At 42.8% G+C, this 22087-nt stretch overlaps 1 protein-coding gene across 1 annotated transcript in view; it reads left to right on the top strand.

Annotated features, from left to right (window-relative positions):
- The first annotated feature begins 8925 nt into the window (after window positions 1-8925).
- The window catches only part of RNF175 (ring finger protein 175), a 58133-nt gene continuing 44971 nt past the window's right edge, over window positions 8926-22087 (top strand). Inside the window, 3 exon segments of the mRNA XM_059066099.2 lie at window positions 8926-9015; window positions 10258-10295; window positions 13052-13193. Of these exon segments, the coding sequence (XP_058922082.1) occupies window positions 8926-9015; window positions 10258-10295; window positions 13052-13193 (270 nt within the window).

Here is a 22087-nt window from a genome sequence, read left to right as displayed (position 1 = left end):
TCACTCATAGGACAATTCTTAGGTCATGACCAGGTACTGGGAACTGGGGTGGGGGCAGGGAAGAATGCGATTAGAGGTGGGCCTTTCCTCTGGGAGCTCACATCCTGGAAGGAAAGTAAAACTAGGACACAACTTACTCATTGGGGGGAGGAAGAAATTACTGAACCCAAAACAGTTTCAAGTGAAGCTTTGTAGGATTCCAAAGAAGCAAGGGATTGCTCCTGGCAGGGGAGATGGGCAAGGCTGGTGGGGGGCATGGCATTTGAGCTGGGCCTTGGAGGATGGGTGAGATCTGACGCTGTGGAATGGAAATTCTAAACGGAGGGAACAGCAGTACCAAATTGCTTGGAGGCGAAAAACATTGTTGGGGGATGGAGACCCTGGGGAAAGGAGAGAGGGAACAGTACTCGCTGTGACCCTGGTAGAAATCCAGGGTTCATGAAGCTTTGCATTGAAAGGTAAGGGAGAGAGCTAGGCTGCTGCAGGCCTCATGTCCCGCACTATGCATTTGGGAGTTCGTCTCCATAATGGAGAAGCTCTAAGGAAACTCCATGGCTTTCTTGCTGGTTTCAAACCCGGATCATGCAGAGAGAGTTATGGATGAAGACCTCTGCACACCAGGAGGGGCAGAAGACTGGCAAGGGACACTTTTGCTGCTGCTGTTTGCTCTCCCTTAAGGCTGACATCACTGTCTTGCCGTCGCCGTCAGGAGGCATGGTCCCTCTGTTAACTGGGAGGGACTCACAGCTTTCCCCTTAGCCCCAAAGGCAGAGCTGTGTGGTCCAGGGACCAGAAGCCAAGATGTCACCTGAGAGTTATTTAGAAGTGAGAGTCTGAGTCCCCACCCCAGACGTACTGAATTAAAATCTGCATTTTTTTTATTTTTTATTTTTTGTGTGTGTGATATGCGGGCCTCTCACTGTTGTGGCCTCTCCCATTGCGGAGCACAGGCTCCGGACGTGCAGGCTCAGCGGCCATGGCTCACGGGCCCAGCCGCTCCGTGGCATGTGGGATCTTCCCAGACCGGGGCACGAACCCGTGTCCCCTGCATCGGCAGGCAGAAAATCTGCATTTTAACCAGACCCCTGGGTGACTGCACATCAAAGTTTGAGAAGTGCTGGTTTAAACCAGACTTTACAAGAGCCGGGGATAACAAAAGAAAAATAGATAGGGTTATTGAGCGCCCAGTAAAAATTTACTAACCCCCCTATATATTATATCACCTTCTCACTCTAAACCTCACCCTGTTTTATTTTCCTTCCTCTCCATTGCCACCTGAAGTAGTCTATTTGTGTATTTGTTTCTCTAAGAGCCTCCATCACCTCCCAAGGTCCAAGAGAGCAGGCACTTCATCTGTTTTACTAGCTACTATGTTTCCAGCACTGAAAACAGTCTGGCAAATGGCAGGATGTCAAGAAATATTCACTGAAAGAATGAATGAGTGGCCGAATGAGCAGACAACCCCATGACCTGGGACACAGTCTGTGCAGCTCCCAGTGAACCTCTCTGTGGCAGAGGTCCACCCCATTCACCACCATCCTACTCCCCCCAGCTCAGCGGCACCCCTGGAGTCTGCTGAGCCAGCTAGCCTCGTGTGCTTTTGAGCCGCCTCAAAGTTGGAGTGCAAGAGAGCAGAGAGTGTGGATTCACGTGTTCCCTCCTCTGCTTGACTGAGATCAGCTTTGCGGGCTCTATTGTCCCCCGAGAAGACCCACCTCTGCTCCAAAACTGCTCTCTGCCTCACAGCCCTGCCCTCCCCTCTATGCATGGGGAATTTTGTCCTCCTCCTGTAACACGAATTCCCTATCGCTGGACGCTGCGCTCCAAACCTAACACCCTTTCCTCCGGCTCACGTGTGCCCTAGGGACATCAATAGTTTGAGTTCTCTGTTCTGCTTTTGCCGCTTGTTTTAGCAAGATTCTTCTATCAGATGGATTGTCATAAGGGAAGAGTTGAAAGGGAAAGGTAGCAGCTGGGGTGAGAAAGGATGAGAGCTGGCACCAGTGGGGGTTCACTGGTGGTGGGTGGCCCAGCCCTGCCCTCCTGCAGATTCAGACACGGAAACAGTCATCAGTGACGGTGCAGTGCGGCAACAGTGTTCACGGGCCAAACCTGAAGGGCTTCCTGGAGGAAGTGGGTCCAGAGCCACCCACAGGGAGGCTGGGGGTGCAGAAAAAGCATTCAGGAGACAGAAGGTTCTGCTTAGTTGGAGCAGAGGGTGTGCAGGGGCAGTGGACGGAGGTGAGGCCAGAAAGAGACACGAGGCCTCATGAGGGACATTAACAAGGGTGGCCGGGGGGCTGCTCATGTGATCAGTCGGCTTTTGATAAGATCACCTCACTGTTTGAAGAGGGGAAAGGCGAAGGCAAGGGCCCCGGGAGGAGGGGAGCGCCCTGGTGCCTGGCTCCATCTCCATCTCTCCTGGCTCAGAGCGCCTTCCCCGCCCCCCATCTAGAGTCAGGACCCCTCCCCCGCCGCCGGTTATGCTTTATCACACATTGTGTTTATTTTCTTCTAGGATTTACTCCATTAGGTAATTGTTTTGTTTATTTGTTTATTGTCCACCCTTTCAGTCGCACACAAGGCTCCATTCATGAGAACAGAACCTTGTCTGTCTTATTCTCCATTGTATGCCAGCCCCACCCAGTGCCTAGCACACAGGAGGTGGTCAATAAATAGTTGTTGAATGACTGAAAACATGGATGGTATAGAGGCCATAGAGGTGGAAAGAAGTGGTTTGCGAGGTCTTTAGAGGTAGTGTCAAAGGGAGGGTGACAGGCTGGAGGCGGAAGGTTAGATCAACAATGGTGTCCCAGGTTTCTGCTTTGAGCGATTGGGTACATGGGGTGTGGGGCTGCTGGGGGACGTGGGGGGCGCTGACACGGGAGCAGTTTGGGTGAAATTAATGTATTCAGTTTGGGGCAGGTTGAGTTCGTGTGCCTGAGGGACATCCAGGTGGATTTGTGTAGGAGTCACTTCAGTAGAAGAATCCAGAGCTCAAAAGTGAGATTTGGCTTAAAAGGAGAGGAGGGGTCGATTGCAACGATGATGCAGGGATAGGAAGAAAAGGGCTTGGCAACTGACAGACAAGGAGAAGGGGCAAGGAGAGGGCCAAGTAAACGTGACTGCTTGATTTCTTTTAAGTGACGTGTTCATGTAGAATATATTCAATATAGATGAATATAAAAAAAAGAAGTAAATATCCCAAGATCCAGCACCACCCATGGGTCATAGTTACGTTTTGGTAACTGTTCTGGATCTCTCTCTCTTCTGGATGTCTCTGTTCTTCATTCTATATAACTGCACATTTACACTGATAGGCTCATATTATACACAACTGTTTTTGGAGCATATGCATCTTTTCTTAACCATACGTCATGGAAATATTTCTGCGTTGATAGATAGGGCTCTGCACCATCATTTTACAGAGCTACATGGATTTCCTTTGCAGAGAGATACCATAACTCATTAACTCATCCACCACACACCGACACATAGATTGTTGCCAGTTTCGCAATATTATAAATAAAATTACGTGAACACCTGTGTCATCCTTCCTTGTCTCTTCATTTCCTGAGAGAATATTCCTAGAACATTCTACACTAGAATAGATAAACACTTACAATTTTGATATGCATTGCCAAATTTCTCTCCAGAGACACTGTCTTAATGTACACCCACACGTGACATGCATGAGAGGGTTATTTTCCCCCTTGTCATTCTTTTCAGTGAAAATTAGACCTTGTTGTTATGGGAATTTTTTCTTTCTATTGTTAATTTTTATCAAAGTTTTGTACCTCCCCAATTTAAAGACTCGTACATAATTCTGTAAGACTTAAAACAAACCAAAACAAGCATCCCCACTTTCACTCACCTTTCCCCATTCCTGATTTCCACTCCCCAGAGGGAACAATTTTCAACCCTTCCACCCATTTTTTTCTGGTACGTGGTCCATATTTTCAATAACACGATCATGAAGCATTTCTTGATTTTTAGTCACTGGTGTTATCTGATTGATTCCCTAGTGTGGATGATGAGAACTATACTCTCTCCCACCAGCCTGTCCACCCAACCCCCACTGCTTTCCTTTCTTCCATCCTCTCCATTTAGTTACATCACACATTTTGGCTAAGTCTTCACTCACTGCCTACGGGAGCGGCTCAGATGAGTACTAGTCACTCCCAGCCGGGCCGCTACACATGCACTCTGTACTATTCCGCTTTCCCTTGAGTTTCATGTTCTGCTTTCCTTAGTTATCTCTGTACCAGTCGCCCTTTCATCCCCAAACCCACTGCTAGAATTGTATGGATATTCTCAACATGCCAGGACACACTGGCTGATCTCTCAGCTTCATCTGTTTCTTGGAGATGCACTTGGAGAAAACCCCCACGCCTGGTTCAGTCTAGGCTGGCCGCATCCCCAGTCTGAGGCCCAGACACCAGTCCTGGACGCCCCTCCACCGTCCTCCTGGGGCGTCCCTTCACCTGGAGGGGACTCTCCTGGTTGCACCCCTCTTTCCTGGAAATCCGGTTTTTCTCTTTCTCAATTTACTCTGAGCCTCCTGAGACAGGACACATGGGAGATGAATGTTTCTGAAATGTTGCATGTCCATAAATATCTTCATTCTGCTTCCAGACTTGATTGGTAGTTTGTCTATAGAAGTAATTTTCCCTTGGAAGTTTGAACACTTTGTTCTGCTCTCTTTGTAACTTGTGGAGATGGTGTTCAGGAGTCAGTGCCATCCTGAGTTTTGATCCTTTACATTTGACCTGCGTTTTCTCTCTGAATAGGCCCTTCCTTCTGAAGCACAATTTTCAAATTTCCAACTGGTGTGATTTGACATGGCTCTTTTTTCCTTTATTGTGCTGGGCACCTGGTGAGTCCTTTCATTTGAAAACAGGTGTCTTTCAATCCTTGGGAATTTTCTTGTAGAAATTTCTTTGAAATTTCTTACTCTCAGCTATCTTGTGCTCTTGTTCTGGAACTACTCAATTTTGGGTTTGAGATTTCCTGGCCAGATTCTCTAATTTTCATATATTTTCTTTCTTCTTTTCCATCTCCTTTGGGGGTTTTTGGTTATTCTTTCTGAGGGAGTTTCATAATTTATCTTCAACTTTTCCATTAGATTTTTAATTTCTGTTCTCAAATTTTTCATTTCTAAGAGCTTTTGTTTGTTTCCATTTTTAAAGCCTGGGGTCCTTGTCATCATTGCAGAACCCTTTCCTGACTCAAGGACTTGGTGATCTTTGGCCATCTGTTTATATTTAAGGGGAGACACTAAAACACTGTTCAGAAGCTCCCGTAAGCAGAGAGAACTTGTTGACAGGCAGGCTGCGCTGGAAGGGGACCTACCTGGGCCTTTTCACGGGAAGAATGATGACGGTCCACATCTGTAAGTCCTTCCTCTTGTCCTGGTTGGTTTTACAAAGAGTCCTCTGGTCTTCCATGCGCTGCCTGGCAGCCAGCACCCCCAGCCAAGTGGCAGGCCCGCATCCGATAGGCCCAGGGCAAGAGTACAAATAAAGTCCCACATGCCACACGTCTAAAGATTATAAGCCAAGCTGCTCTGCCAGGCCTGCCTGCAGCGTCCACCCGGGACCTGCGCAGCCTGCTTGACCCAGAGCTTACAGGGGTCACGCCCTCCCCACCCGCCCCGCTGCTTGCAAACCGGAGTGTATAACGACCTGCTAGGGCTGGACATGCGTGTATCCATTTCCCGGAGCTGCCATAACAATAGGAATTTACTGGAGGGATAAATTGGGAGATTCGGATGACATACAGACACTACTATATATAAAACAGATCACTAATAAGGACCTAGTGTATAGCGCAGGGAGCTCTACTCAGTACTCTGTAATGGCCTATATGGGAAAAGAATCTGAAAAAGAATAGATACATTTATATGTATGACTGAATCACTGTGCTGTACACCTGAAACTAACACAACATTGTAAACCAACTGTACTCTGATAAAAAATATTTTAAAAATACAGAAAATAAAAGAAATAGTGATAGAAAAGGGGGAAAAAACATTAGAAATTTACTCTTTCACAGTTCTGGAGGCCAGAAGTCCAAAAACTGCGTATAGGCAGGGCCATGACCCCTCCAAAGACTCTAGGGTGCTTTGCCTCTTCAAGCCTCGGGGGACTCCAGGTGTCTTTGGCTTATAGCTGCGTATCTCCAGTCTCTGCCTCTGTCTTCAGGTGGCCTCCTCCTGCATGTTTCTCCTCTGTGCTTATGTGTCTCTGGGGGTCAAATCTCCGTCTGACTTTCTCTTATACGGACACCAGCCGTTGGCTTTAAGGCCCACTGTAAATCCTTGATGATCATCCCAAGATCCTTAACTTGATCACATCTGCAAAGACTCTATTTCCAAATAAGATCACTGTCATGGGTACCAGAGGTTAGGAATTGGCCATATCTTTGGGGTGGGGGGGGGGACGTGGAGGGACATAGTTCAACTCACTGCAGCACGGAAACCAGGGAGGAGGACTGGTCCCATGAGATGCCCCAAGGACCCGGGTTGAAAGGGACCCCCCCCACACCTTACCTCCTCACTTCTCAGACTCAGAATTTCCAGGCTGTTCCTAGCTCCTTCCAAACTACCCCACCGCAGTGGAGGGAGAGAGGCAGTGCAGTTACAAGGGGGACCCCAGCTGCTTAGACACCAGCTTCGGGTGGCCTGGGTGGGGGGTGGGCAAATTTAAAACTCTGTCTCTGATTTCCCAGCGCTGGGGCTCTTCTTTATTTCCACCCTTCTCCCTCAACCCACCTGAGGGCCTCCACCCTACACCAGCCCTCTTCTGTCAATTTCTACTCAATCAGCGACAAAACTTTCAAAATATTTTCTTAAGAGTTAGAAAAGAAAACAAAAAGTTTTTGTGTTTCCAGGTTTGAGATGCACAGGGCCTTGTAGAGCAAGGCAATGCCCGTGGGGCCTGATAGAGGATGGGCCTGAGATCCCTCCTCCAGACACAGTCTTTCAATGCCTCCGCCCTCCCTCCCAGCTCCTGGGCCTCTGAGCCCCGTCCAATCGCCCTAGGGGTGGGGTGCAGGGGAGAAGGACACAAAGCCTCCCACCACTCTTAACTGAACCTTCTGTTTTCACCCAGCTGCACCCATACTTCCAGAAGTGCTAGGACCCCTTCACCCCTCAGCCCTCCCAAGGGTCTTCAGCACAATCAGTCTTCTTTCACAAAGGCTTTTCCAAAGTTTTTACTAGTGAGTTGAAACATCTTTTCATAAATGAGCCATTTGTATTTCCTCTTTCATGAATTTCTTGTTCATGTGCCTTGCCCTTTGGAAATGTTTTGTCTCTTTTGGATTAAATTGTAAAAGCTATTTTTCTATTCAGGTTATTCACTTCTTGCCTTCACATATGTTATATCTTCTCTAGTTTAATTTGTCTTTCAAATATAGGTGATTTTAACGTATTTGATTTTTATGTCCTCAAAGTTCATCAATTTTTTTACTTTACAATTTCTGGGCTCCACGTCATAGTTAGAAATGCCTTCTTCACTGCGTGATTATTAAAATATTTACCCATATTTACTTCTAGCCCTTTTAAGATTTTCCTTTTTACATTTAAATATTTGATCCTTCTGAAGTCTGGTATGGATCCGGCTTTACATTTTTCCCAAATGACTAGCTAATGGTCTCAGCACCATTTATTGAACAATCCATTTCTTTCTCACTGATTTCTCACTGCTTATCATATGTAGTTGGGTCTGTTCCTGGCCTCTGTGTCCTGTTCACTCACCTGTCTTCTTCTTCCTGGGCCAGTAATGCTTTCAATTAATTTCTGTGGCTGTATTGTAGATTTCAGTGGCTGATAGGCCAAGTCTTTACTCCTCTTCTGAATTTTCCTGGCTATCCTTATACTTATCCTTCAGATAAGCATAAGTCTTAGTGTCATTTAAATTTCCAAAATAAATCCTCTTAAGATCCAAGATGGACTTACATACCAGAAAAAATTGTCAAAAACTAGATTCTACCCTAGAAAAAAATATTGTACTATAGGGAACTATTACTAGGAAAGAGATGTCTCTAAGCATATCACTATCATTTCCATCATCATAATAGTTTTCTTTTTCCCTAGGAAATAAGAATATTATTTCAATATCACTTGATCTAAGGAAGTTCTTAACTGTATCCAATATTTAGCAGAAATCTTTTCAGCTATAATTTCTACTCCCTAAGCTTTCCTGGTCTTCTGTAGAATAATTTATCATACTTCTTTTAAAATGACTTGAGAAACAGACTAACAGATATAGAAAACAAACTAGTGGTTACCCAAGTGGAAAGGGAGGTGGGAGGGCAAATTAGGGGTGTGGGATTAAGAGATACAAACTACTATGTATAAAATAGATAAGCAACAAGGTTATACTGTATAGCACAGGGAATTATAGCATTATCTTGTAATAACTTTCAATGGAGTATAATCTATAAAATACTGAATCACTATGCTGTACACCTGAAACTAATATAATACGGTAAATCAACTATACTTCAATTTAATAAAAAGGCTTAGAATCTGATAGTTACACATTTATGCCCAGGGCTATAGAGCTTGTAAAAGTCAAAGGGAATTTATCTTCTCAACAAAAAACCCAGTTCCCTGTTTTAAGGTTATCTGAACAAAAAGCACTGTGAACCCAAAGATCTTGAATAGCAAAAAGAAAAGGACCCAGGGAGTCTTTGGTTACAACTTTTACTGAGATAATTGGCCCTTGGATGAAGCACCTTCTTACAAAACTCTCATCTATTGTCTTATTTATACTCACAGTGTTCCAGTGAAGTAGACAAGAGCAGCTTTTATGTCAATCTCCAGTCTCTAAGAAGGAAATGGAGACAAACACAGGTTGGTGATGTGCCCTGGATCACCCAAAGCCCCAGTCAGCTCCATGTTTAGTGCTGGGTGGCTGCATGGCTCAGGGCTCCAAGCCCATCGGGTGTTTTCTCCCCCAAAGCAGCTGTCAGACGAGTGGGCCCTATCAGACAAAGGAGGGGACTCAGGTACCGCTCTTCCCTAAAGGTTGCCACTAAGGTTTTGCTCCTGGAAAGCAGCCTTGAGCCCAGGTGCTGTGACCTCCAACTGGATATCAGGGACCACCTGCTGGGAACACCAGTGGACAGAGAGCCCGGGAAGCTGCCAGCATCCCCTGCTGCCTCACCCACTTCCTCTCCTGGCATCATCCAGCCAGCCCTCGCATTGTGCAAATACTGCCCAAGCCTCTGCTTAGCTGTATCACCTGGAGCTTTCATCTCTCTTATAAGGGAACCCCTCCAGCCTCTGACCAAGGTATAGGTGTTTTACGGAACCTGTTGACCTCAAGTCAGAGAAGGCCTAGCCTGAAATATGGATGGCGCTGTTTCTTTCCATCTGTCGGAATTGCTTATGCTATTTGAAGAAAACAAAGGGGAAAAAGCTAGTTAATGTCAGATTTGTGTAACATATGTCTTATTTGCCTTCTCTTCTTTGCCATCATTAGGGATTTTTAGCGTTTGATGTTACTGGACTAGAGATTAAGCAGCCTGTGTTCTCCATGAAGGTTATACGATGATGTCTTTTCGAAGATTGGCCTTAAAGGCTTCAGATGACCCAATGTAGTGGATTAGCAGTGACCAACAGGAAGCAGGCAGCGCGTGGGAACACTCTGTAGATCAGCCTAAAGCATTTCCTGGGGATGGTCTCTATGCTGTCCCGCTCAGTGTGCAAGGGCAAGGCCACATTACCCCCCTTCCCTGGGGTCAGGGTTTAAATTAAATTAACAGGAGGACACAAAAACGCTGCAAACAAGTAGCTGGTCAGCTCTGACTCTAAAACCTTGAACTTGGAGATGATATTTACTCATTGGCATCATTTAAGACACCAGCAAAACAGATGTTTTTTAGAGGTTCTCCAATTCACAGATCATATACCAGAAGCCAGAGTAACATTGCCCATTAGGAGGCCGCTATCTACAACCTTGACTGAGTTGCCAAACAAAACCACCGGAATGGGGCCTCATCTGGTTCTCTGACCTTAGACAGAAGAATCAAGTATTTATTAATAGTGACCTGATTGCTGTTTTATTTAGGGTGTGTATGTATGTTTTAGTTCCATAAGCAAATATTTTATTAGCACCTTCATCCTAAATTATTCCAGTCCTAAGAAACATCACTCTTTTTCATGGTTTGGGTTTCTCATGTAATGCTGTAAAATGCAAGCTAAGAAAACAAGAAAAATTTGAGAAGGGCCCTTTTTATGTTTTTCAGATCTCTCACACAAAGCTTTCTGCAGATGATGAGTGGAAGTAAGTGATTTGTACTTTTTTATAGCTGGTATACTAAAAATTAGACTTCCATCTTCACAGTTTGAGAAATTAAATGAAGCCATCATTTTATTTATAAATTTCCCAGGATAGAAGGTGGGTTAGCATGGCCATGTGCACAGTGATTATATAGACCAAAACCACAGGGATTTCATCTGTTTTCTGCAGTAGGCTCCATGCAGTCCCACAAATGTGTATGTCCCTCAATACATGTCCTTATATGTCCTTGTCCTCTGAGGCACAAAACACATCTGGTTTTCTTTATAGGCTGTTTCCCCTGTGCTATGGTACCTACTGTGGGACCATTGGACCCCTATGGGCACCAATGAAATAAAAGCGAAATGTTCCTCCTTTTTTGCATTATGGTTATCAATTATGAATGGATTCCTAATCAAAGTGGAAATATTTATTACATTTGTACACTACTTTATACTTTCCAAAGTACTTTCACATAGGTTAGCCATCTGACATACATTTTACTGTATATGCACAAAATAGATTAATGTCATAAAGTATATTTTGTTTGATATCTATGCAAGCCCTATTTTAGACTGATGATAAATTCACTCTTCTATCTACATGGCCTAAGTTGAAGTCCACTCATTACAGAGAATATTAAATAGTTATTTGGGATTTGGGGCTGTAAAATCTATAACTAAGTGCTTGTACCCTTTTTTTTTTCTGCACTTCCCATTTCTTCAGAAGAATGAATATATTTTTTAAAGAGCTTCTAGAAATCATTCTCAGCTCCTAAGCTCAGCTTCCAACACAGAAACTAATAGCCATGGAATTTTATTCAGGTTGCTTACCTGATGTGGATTTCAGCTTCTTCATTTGATAAACGAAGGAGTCTCAGTACATCTATGGTACCTCCCAGCACTAACTAACATTTGCAGATTCCATCCCAGAAAAGTTGAACTCAAGCAGGAATATTTATGAGGGTCTGTGGGCTCATTTCTGTGCATTCTCCAGCAGGGGGCACCCCTGGGATTTGGATGGGGCTCTTACTGAGGCAGCTCTGGAGAAATGCTGGTAAAGACAAAAACCCAACCCAGGTACCCAACAAGTGCCTTTAAAAGGTCACAGAATGTTACCCTGGAGTGCTTTCTGATCAGTGCTCTAACTAAATATATATTGTGACCAGTCATAAGTGGACACTGAGAGATTTTGTGACTGATGGTTCCCCACTTGGGGTGAAAGATAATGCTGACCAATATTTATAAAATAATTGATTGGCAAGATTCATATTTTTCTCCCTTTTCCCTAATCTTGATCCCGGACTGCTCTCTCCTCTAGGCCAGTGAATCTCAATCTTGGCTACACCTTAAAATCACACAGGGAACTTTAAAAATTACTGATGCCTGGATCCCATCCTGGAAATCTCTATCGGTTTGCTCAGGCTGCCATAGCAAAGCACCACGGACTGGGTGCTACAACAACAGAAATCAATTTTCTCACAGACTGGAGGCTAGAAGTCTAAGATCCAGAGGTCGGCAGGCTTTGTTTTCTTCTAAAGCCTCTCTCCTTGGTTTGCAGGTGGCCACCTTCTCCCTGTGTCTTCACATGGTCTTCCCTGTGGGAGTCTGTGTCCTCACATATAAGGACACCAGTCATGTTGGATTAGGACCCGTCCTAATGACCTCATTTACCTTAATTGCCTCCTTAAAGACTCCCTCTCCAAACACAGTCACATTCTGAGGTCCTAGGGGTTAGGACTTCAACATATGAATTTTGAGGGGACCCAGTTCAGCCCAGAACACCCAGCAATGCTCACTTAATTGATCTGGGGTCCAGCCTGGGCACTGTGATTTTTAAAAGCTCCCCAGTAATTTCCAACTCACAGACCAAGTCAAGAGCCTCTGCTCTAGACTCTGTTAGAGACCACTTCTGCTGTAGGAAGTTAAACCAGATGACATAATATTTTAGTGGTTTTCTCTACCATTGTATAAAATTAAGAGTCCAACTAAACACTGAAGCATTTAGCCATCCTCTGAATGTTTGTGCCTAAGATAATACTTAGGCCTCTTCTTTCTCCTTATAATGAAAATGATTTATACAATTCAGGAGTTTTCTGTAGCCCTGCGGATAATATTCTCTTCACAGGCACCATCTTTAGGATATCCTTGTACTTGGGAATGTTAGCAATTACTTGAAATTACCAATATTTGACTGGGTTTTTTTTTTTTAACTTTCAAAAAGGGCAATTTCATATAATTCAACCTAATAGCAATTATTATTCCTCATATAGGTACAAATAAAATATATATGTGCTTTACAGTTTTAGACCAATCCTGCAAGTCACAGAGGGGTCATTATTTGAGATTTGCAAATGAGGAAACTGAGGCTCACATAGAATAAGTGACTTTCCCAAGGCGATCAACGTGGCAGATCAGGGGCTAGAACCCAGGTCCTCCCAGGGCCCATCAGGTGAGCTTTTGGCCCCATCACTTTCCTTGAAAGGACAAGGCTGAGGCCAAAAGCACGTGGGAAAGCTAAGGGCTGAGAGGAATTGGTTTTGCTGACAAACTCAGGCTCCTCCTCTCAGCTGTCCCTTCCCCAAGCCCAGGGGAAAGGGAGGAACCAACAAGGACTTTGGACAACTTTGTAATCAAAGCTTCAAAAACCCTACATTTGAAATTTCCAGTTGCTTCTTATGAGTCCCATCAATTTTTCTTGTTCTGCTAAAAAATGTGTAAGAGTTGAGGGCTTTTTCAGCTGACCTCCTTTGCTGGTTCCAGCCTGCAGCAGGAGAGGAGGTACAGGATGCACCGGGGCCATGAGTCCATGCACATGGAGATGAACTTGATCTTCCTCTGTGCCCTGGTCATTGCCCAGATAGTGCTGGTGCAGTGGAGACAGAAGCAGGGTCATTCCTACAACGTGGGTCACCCCGGGGGCCGCTGGAAGCCTGCTCCTCTTCCCATCACATCCCTCCTTTGTTATCACTTCGAAGGAAATGGTTTGGTTGAAGTTGGTGGCTCTCAACCCAGTACAGTTTTGCTCTCGGAAGCAACATCTGGAAACATTTGTGATGGTCACGTCTTAGCGGGAGGGGAGGGGGGATAGGAGCTGCTACTGGAATGTAGTGGGTAGAGGCCAGGGACGCCACTGAAAATGCACAGGACAGCTCCTCATGACAAAAATGTCAATAGTGCCAAGACTGAGAAACCCTGGTTTAAGTAACCCAATTTTCCTTTTGGGCATGAACTACTTCTGTCAGTGGCCCAGGACAGGAAGACTAGGAATGGCCGAAACAAAAGACTGAGTCTGTCTAACTTTGCTTCATTAGCAATAAACTGTCTTGGCGTCGATGGTTTCCATATCCAAGGAAGCGTGATAAGGCAGACACTGCGCTGACCTTGGCCACACAGAGCGGGATCCTGTTGTCACAGACCAATCTCACCCAAGCACGCCCACTGAAGCCTTCCCATCTCATGGCCTCACAGTCATACCCCGGGCTCGTTGGACCTGAGACCAGGCTACTGCAATGTGGAGAGCAGCGGTGCTCACATCTCAGGGCACATCAGAATCACCTGGCGGACTCCTTAAATCAGATTCCCAGGTCCCATCCCCAGAGTTTTTGATTCAATAGGGGCCATACAATTTGCACATCGAACAAGTTCCCAGGTGGTACTGATGTTACTGGTCCTAGGACCGCATGCTGAGAACCCATGGTTTAGACCTGAGTATGGCGTGAGTGGAGAAACGTTGCAGAGGAGAAAGGTCCTCAATTAACGCTCTCCATGGTTCGGGTCTTGGACTGGTCGTTGTATAAGAAGACTTGCCTGTGACATATGAAGGGCTGGCTTAGACCAGTATTTTATTTTCTTTTTACCCATCATAAATATTACCTCCTACATAGCACGGGATCTAAAGGAATTCTTTTGAGTTCCCTATAATATGTTAATTTAGGTAATTTTGACCATTTATTTAGAAAGGGGAATCTTGGGGGGAGGGGTTTGTTTGTTTTTTAAGCAAATGCATCCATGTGCTACCATGTCACCATTGCCTTGTCAATTAAAATGAACACCCTCTATATTCCACTTGGACAAATTTTCTTCACTGCGTCCGTCAGTGTGGAGTTCACACACTGGCTATATCACAGATACACCTGCCCATGAGTCAGAGGCCCCTTGAAGGGCTTGTTGCCATTGGAGGTTCCGACCCTTAGTGGCTCAGGCTACAGCTGTTGGTTAGCTGGAGTGGTCTGCCCAAGTTGTTTCCTGTTGCTCACTACACAAGTTGTACTGCCTAGAATGCCTCTCCAGGGACGTTGCTTTTGACTGTGCTCCACTCCCCCACCCCAACTAGACTCCCTTAGTCACCCCACTTCTCCCTGAGGTTCCTGTTTCTGTGTCCTTCTGTCACACAGCTGTGCTATTTTATGGCTACCCAGAGGGCCTCTGTGGTCCTAAGGATACCTTGGAGGTAACCAGGTGACTGTGACCCTGGCATCTCTTAAGATGACCCAGTCTGGCACTTTGACAAAGCCAGGAGTCTAAAGATGCCCTCAGGGGTCAAGGACAGATTTGGGTCTCATTGGAACTGTGGTGCCATTGGAACTGCTCTGGGTTGGCTCATAGATACAGCTGAAAATACAGTTGGAGTATTTTCTACTTCTTTGCCCATCTGTCCATCTATTACTGTATTGCCCCAAAGGAACAGGTGGAGTAACCCCCTTCCCCTGCATGTCTCTGATGACAATCTGTAGCTCAAGGTGAGATCCAGCACGTGAGGCTGAGCTTTCCCCATGCTGCAGCTCTGACTTTGCCCCGTGCTGTGCATCCGTACTTAGAGGTTCACTACAAGAGCCAACATCAGAACTCAGTCATTTCAGGAACTCTTGGTGACATTTGCAAACATTGGGCCTGGAAATGGGCCCCAGAGCACCAGTAGTTGATTCCAGCATTGGTTTCCAGCTTTTTTATTGTGCTCTGCATGAACGGTATCCAAAAACCTGAACCTAATACTTTACTCAGTTTAATATCTTTGGGATGGAATTTGCTGAACATGTTTCCACAAAAGCTGACCTAAATAGCCTTATCATCCAAAAATAACCTAACTTTTAACTTGTTTCCCTTGTCATTTAAGATTATGTAGGACCTACCAGAGCTAGAGCTTTGAACATGTTCATGAGGTTCCTGGCTCTTTTCCCTTTTTTTATTTATTTTTTTTAATTTTTACATTTTTTAAACATCTTTATTGGCTATAAATGCTTTACAGTGTTGTGTTAGTTTCTGCTGTATAACAAAGCGAATCAGCTATACGTATACATATATCCCCATATCCCCTGCCTTTTGTGTCTCCCTCCCACCCTCCCTATCCCACCCCTCTAGGTGGTCACAAAGCACTGAGCTGATCTCCCTATGCTATGAGGCTGCTTCCCACTAGCTATGTATATTACATTTGGTAGTGTATATATGTCCATGCCACTCTCTCACTCCATCTCACTTCCCCCTCCCCGTGTCCTCAAGTTCATTCTCGATGTCTATATCATTATTCCTGTCCTGCCCTAATTTCTTCAGAACGTTTTTCTTTTTAGATCCCATATATATGTGTTAGCATACAATATTTCTTTTTCTCTTTCTAACTTACTTCACTCTGTATGACAGACCCTAGGTCCATCCACCTCATTACAAATAACTCAGTTTCGTTTCTTTTTATGACTGAGTAATATTCCATTGTATATATGTGCCACATCTTCTTTATCCATTCATCTATTGATGGACACTTAGGTTGCTTCCATGTCCTGGCTATTGTAAATAGTGCTGCAATGAAAATTATGGTACATGACTCTTTTTGAATTATGATTTTCTCAGGGTATATGCTGAGTAGTGGGATTGCTGGGTCATATGGTAGTTCTATTTTCAGTTTTCTAAGGAACCTCCATACTGTTCTCCATAGTGGCTGTATCAATTTACATTCCTACCAACAGTGCAAGAGGGTTCCCTTTTCTCCACACCTTCTCCAGCAATTATTGTTTCTAGATTTTTTTGATGATGGCCATTCTGACCATTGTGAGATGATACCTCATTGTAGTTTGATTTGCATTTCTCTAATGACTAGTGATGTTGAGCATTGTTCCATGTGTTTGTTGGCAATCTGAATATCTTCTTTGGAGAAATGTCTATTTAGGTTTTCTGCCCATTTTTGGATCGGGTTGTTTGTTTTTTTGATATTGAGCTACATGAGCTGCTTGTATATTTTGGAGATTAATCCTTTGTCAGTTGTTTCATTTGCAAATATTTTCTCCCATTCTGAGGATTGTCTTTTCGTCTTGTTTATGGTTTCCTTTGATATGCAAAAGCTTTTACGTTACAGTAGGTCCCATTTGTTTATTTTTGTTTTTATTTCCATTCCTCTCGGAGGTGGGTCAAAAGGATCTTGCTGTGATTTATATTATAGAGTGTTCTGCCTATGTTTTCTTCTACTAGATTTATAGTGTCTGGCCTTACATTTAGGTCTTTAATCCATTTTGAGTTTATTTTTGTGTATGGTGTTAGGGAGTGTTCTAATTTCATTCTTTCACATGTAGCTGTCCAGTTTTCCCAACACCACTTATTGAAGAGGCTATCTTTTCTCCATTGTATATTCTTGCCTCCTTTATCAAAGATAAGGTGACCAAATGTGCATGGGTTTATATCTGAGCTTCTATCCTGTTCCATTGGTCTAGATTTCTGTTTTTGTGCCAGTACCATACTGTCTTGATTACTGTAGCTTTGTAGTATAGTCTGAAGTCAGGGAGCCTGATTCCTCCAGCTCCATTTTTCTTTCTCAAGATTGCTTTGGCTATTCAGGGTCTTTTGTGTTTCCATACAAATTGTCATATTTTTCTTCTAGTTCTGTGAAAAATGCCATTAGTAGTTTGAAAGGGATTTCATTGAAACTGTAGATTGCTTTGGGTAGTATAGTCATTTTCAGAATGCTGATTCTTCCAATCCAAGAACATGGACTATCTCTCCATCTGTTTGCACCATCTTTAATTTCTTTCATCAGTGTCTTATAGTTTTCTGCATACAGGTCTTTTGTCTCGTTAGGTAGGTCTATTCCTAGGTATTTTATTCTTTTTGTTGCAGTGGTAAATGGGAGTGTTTCCTTAAATTCTCTTTCAGATTTCTTATCATTAGTATATAGGAATGCAAGAGATTTCTGTGCATTAATTTTGTATCCTGCTACTTTACCAAATTCATTGTTTAGCGCTAGTAGTTTTCTGGTAGCATCTTTTGGATTCTCTATGTATAGTATTATGTCTTCTGCAAACAGTGACAGTTTTACTTCTTTTCCGATTTGGATTCCTTTTATTTCTTTTTCTTTTCTGACTGCTCTGGGTAAAACTTCCAAAACTATGTTGAATAATAGTGGTGAGAGTGGGCAACATTTTCTTGTTCCTGATCTAAGTGGAAACGGTTTCAGTTTTTCACCATTGAGAACAATGTTGGCTGTGAATTTGTCATATATGACCTTTACTATGTTGAGGTAGGTTCCCTCTATGCCTACTTTCTGGAGGGATTTTTATCATAAATCGGTGTTGAATTTTGTCAAAAGCTTTTTCTGCATCTATTGAGATGATTGTATGGTTTTTATCCTTCAGTTTGTTAATTTGGTGTATCACATTGATTGATTTGCCTATACTGAAGAATCCTTGCATTCCTGGGATAAACCCTACTTGATCATGGTGCATGATCCTTTCAATGTGCTGTTGGATTCTGTTTGCTAGTATTTTGTGAGTATTTTTGCATCTATGTTCATCAGTGATATTGGCCTGTAGTTTTCTTTTTTTGTGACATCTTTGTCTGGTTTTGGAATCAGGGTGATGGTGGTCTCGTAGAATGAGTTTGGGTGTGTTCCTCCCTCTGCTATTTTGAAAGAGTTTGAGAAGGATAGGTGTTACCTCTTCTCTAAATGTTTGATAGAATTCACCTGTGAAGCCATCTGGTCCTGGACTTTTGCTTGTTGGAAGATTTTTAATCATAGTTTCAACTTCAGTGCTTGTGATTGGTCTGTTTATAGTTTCTATTTCTTCCTGGTTCAGTCTCAGAAGGTTGTGCATTTCTAAGAATTTGTCCATTTCTTCCAGGTTGCCCATTTTATTGGTAACCTGGAATAGTTGCTTTGAGTAATCTCTCATGATCCTCTGTATTTCTGCAGTGTCAGTTGTTACTTCTCCTTTTTCATTTCTAATTCTATTGATTTGAGTCTTCTCTCTTTTTTTCTTGATGAGTCTGGCTAATGGTTTATCAAGTTTGTTTATCTTCTCAAAGAACCAGCTTTTAGTTTTATTGATCTTTGCTATTGTTTCATTTCTTTTTCCTTTATTTCTGATCTGATTTTTATGACTTCTTTCCTTCTGCTAATTTTGGGGGGTTTTTGTTCTTCTTTCTCTAATTGCTTTAGGTGCAAGGTTAGGTTGTTTATTTGATATTTTTCTTTTTTCTTGAGGTTGGATTGTATTGCTATAAACTTCCCTCTTAGAACTGCTTTTGCTGCATCCCATAGGTTTTGGGTCATCATGTTTTTATAGTCATTTGGTTCTAGGTATATTTTTATTTCCCTTTGATTTCTTCAGTGATCTCTTGGTTATTTAGCAGTGTATTGTTCAGCCTCCACGTGTTTATATTTTTTACAGTTTTTTTTTCCTGTAATTGATATCTAGTCTCACGGCACTGTGGTCAGAAAAGATATTTGATATGATTTCAATTTTCTTAAATTCACCAAGGCTTGATTTGTGACCCAAGATATGATCTATCATGGAGAATGTTCCATGAGCACTTGAGAAGGAAGTGTGTTCTGTTGTTTTTGGATGGAATGTCCTATAAATAGCAATTAAGTCCATCTTGTTTAATGTATCATTTAAAGCTTGTGTTTCCTTATTTATTTTCATTGTGGATGATCTGTCCATTGGTGAAAGTGGGGTGTTAAAGTCTCCCACTATGATTGTGTTACTATCGGTTTCCCCTTTTATAGCTGTTAGTATTTGCCTTATGTATTGAGGTGCTCCTATTTTGGGTGCATAAATATTTACCATTGTTATATCTTCTTCTTGGATTGAACGCTTGATTATTATGTAGTGTCCTTCTTTGTCTCTTGTAATAGTCTTTATTTGAAAGTTTATTTTGTCTGATATGAGAATTGCTACTCCAGCTTTCTTTTGCTTTCCATTTGTATGGAATAATGTTTTCCATCCCCTCACTTTCAGTCTGTATGTGTCCTTAGGTCTGACGTGGGTCTCTTATAGACAGCATATATACGGGTCCTGTTTTTGCATCCATTTAGTCAATCTGTGTCTTTTGGTTGGAGCATATAATCCATTTACATTTAAGGTAATTATGATATTTATGTTCCTATTACCATTTTCTTAATTGTTTGGGGTTTGTTATTGTAGGTCTTTTCCCTCTCTTGTGTTTCCTGCCTAGAGAAGTTCCTTTAGCATTTGTTGTAAAACTGTTTTGGTGATGATGAATTCTCTTAGCTTTTGATTGTCTGTAAAGGTTTTAATTTCTCTGTTGAATCTGAATAAGATCCTTTCTGGGTAATCTTGTTTGTAGTTTCTTCCCTTTCATCACTTTAAATATGTCCTGCCACTCCCTTCTGGCTTGCAGTTTCTGCTGAAAGATCATCTGTTAACCTTATGGGGATAATAATTTTTTTCTTCCCTTTGTGAAATATAGTTCAGAGAGATTAAATAACTTGGTCAAGGTCATATCACTAATTAGTTGCAGAGAGGAGATAAGAATCCAACCTCACTAGTTATTTGCTCTCATATCAAGGATCAGCTCCTTCAATATCTCTGAATCATGGTTTCGTAATCTGCAAAATGCAAACACTGCAGATAAAGCCCATCTACCAGACTTGTGATTCAGAATATTTCCCTGTGAGAATTTCTAGATACACAGTGAGTGTTCAGTACCATTAGTTAACTCTGAATACATTCAAGTGATATGACTTGTATATAACATTTATGCAAATTTAATCATACACTGTAAAAGCAGTTTACTAATAAAAGAGTCCTTTTCTGAATGCTTTTGTAAAGCTAAAATGAATACACCCCCCATTAATTTACATTCTCTGTTAGGAGATTTTGATGTATTGTTTTTTCAAACATCACACCTGTTTACCCTGCCTTAGCACACCCTCCTACTCTGCCATCTGCTTTGTCTGGGAGTATTCCCTGAGCTGGTTCTGTGAGATGTATTACCAGGAACCAGGGGCAGGCTGTGAAGAGAAGAGCACTGGCTTAGGAGTTAGACGACTCTAGCTACTCATCTTACCACAGTGAGCCTCAGTTTCCTGATCTTTCAAATGATGGAATTTTTAAAAATAGGAAAGCCTTCTAGTTTTAGCTCTAATATGGAAGAAGCTTGAAAGTCATCACTCTCATCTAACAAGAAAAAAAAAAAGCTGAACAAACTGAATGTCAGTGACTTTTCCTGGACCTATCAGATAATTGAGGTCACAGGGAAAGCCATCACGCACAAAACTGGAAAGACAGATGAATACAGAAACTCAAAACTAAGATCTGCTTATTGGGAGCAGAAGCTGCAAGAGCCATAAACTGGAGGAAACACTTAATGGGTAACTTGGAAGAATTGCTGGGAGTAGAGTTTAGGCCAGTGTGAGAGTGAGAAAGTCCTGGGGCCACAGTCTTAAGGACCGCCCACATTTTTGTACGTTTTACCTCCAAGGATCCCACCAAGTCTTCTCATGGTAAAAAGCCAAGAAAAACTTTTGTGCTTCTGACAAGGTTAGGGGAAAACTAGACCCAGAGTGTTCACCATGACAAAGACCTGGACCACAAGGAAAAAGATTTTATCAGAGCCTTAGCCAATGTGCAGAAAGGGAAATTACCCAACTCCAGGCCCCTCTAGCCTTCTTGTCTCACCTCAGGGGAAAACAAAAAGTTCAGAAACACTGTGAAGGTCGTAGTATGGGGACTACTAAAAGGCCAAGGCTTAATCACAGAATAATAGAACACTTCCACAGCCCATCACCTGACCCCCACATCATCAGGCATCCAGTATAACAGTGGATTACAACTGAGAGAGCTGCAAGCTACACAAGAATGCATTTCTAGGGAAACCAGTGACAAAAAGGGAGACACAAACACTTATACTAATGGAAATCGAAGCCTCTAACACATAGCAAGCAAAAAACACAGCCCAATGCCTAGCCAAATTAACACAAAATCTCACACTAAATGTTCTTACTACCCAAATAAGAACCTCAATAAGAACTTCTCAACCAAAAATTACAAGTCATGCTAAGAGGAGAAGAGTTCAAAACTAGTTCAAAAGTTAGTTCTTTGAGAAGATCAATAAATTTAATAAACCTCTAGCCAGCTAACAAAGAAAAATGAGAGAGAACACAAATTATTAATATAAGAAAAGAATAAAGGGTCATTATTACTGATCTCATGGACATAAAAAGCAAATAAATGGGGCTTCCCTGGTGGCTCAGTGGTTGAGAGCCCGCCTGCCGATGCAGGGGACACGGGTTCATGCCCCGGTCCGGGAAGATCCCACATGCCGTGGAGTGGCTGGGCCCATGAGCCATGGCCGCTGAGCCTGCACGTCCGGAGCCTGTGCTCCGCAATGAGAGAGGACACAACAGTGAGGGGCCCATGTACCGCCAAAAAAAAAAAAAAAAAATCAGCTCAGTTAAATGTCAAAATATCTAAAAAGACAGCTCATCAAGGAAGATATACAGATGGCAAATAAGCATATGAAAAGAAGCTCATCATCATTTGTCATTAGGGAATTGCAAGGTAAAACAATAAT

Source organism: Kogia breviceps, chromosome 6 (genome assembly GCF_026419965.1).
Source record: "Kogia breviceps isolate mKogBre1 chromosome 6, mKogBre1 haplotype 1, whole genome shotgun sequence".
In the NCBI taxonomy this organism is placed as follows: Eukaryota; Metazoa; Chordata; class Mammalia; order Artiodactyla; family Physeteridae; genus Kogia; species Kogia breviceps.
Note: the sequence above shows the minus strand (reverse complement) of the source record. Positions and strands in the feature narration are given on the sequence as shown.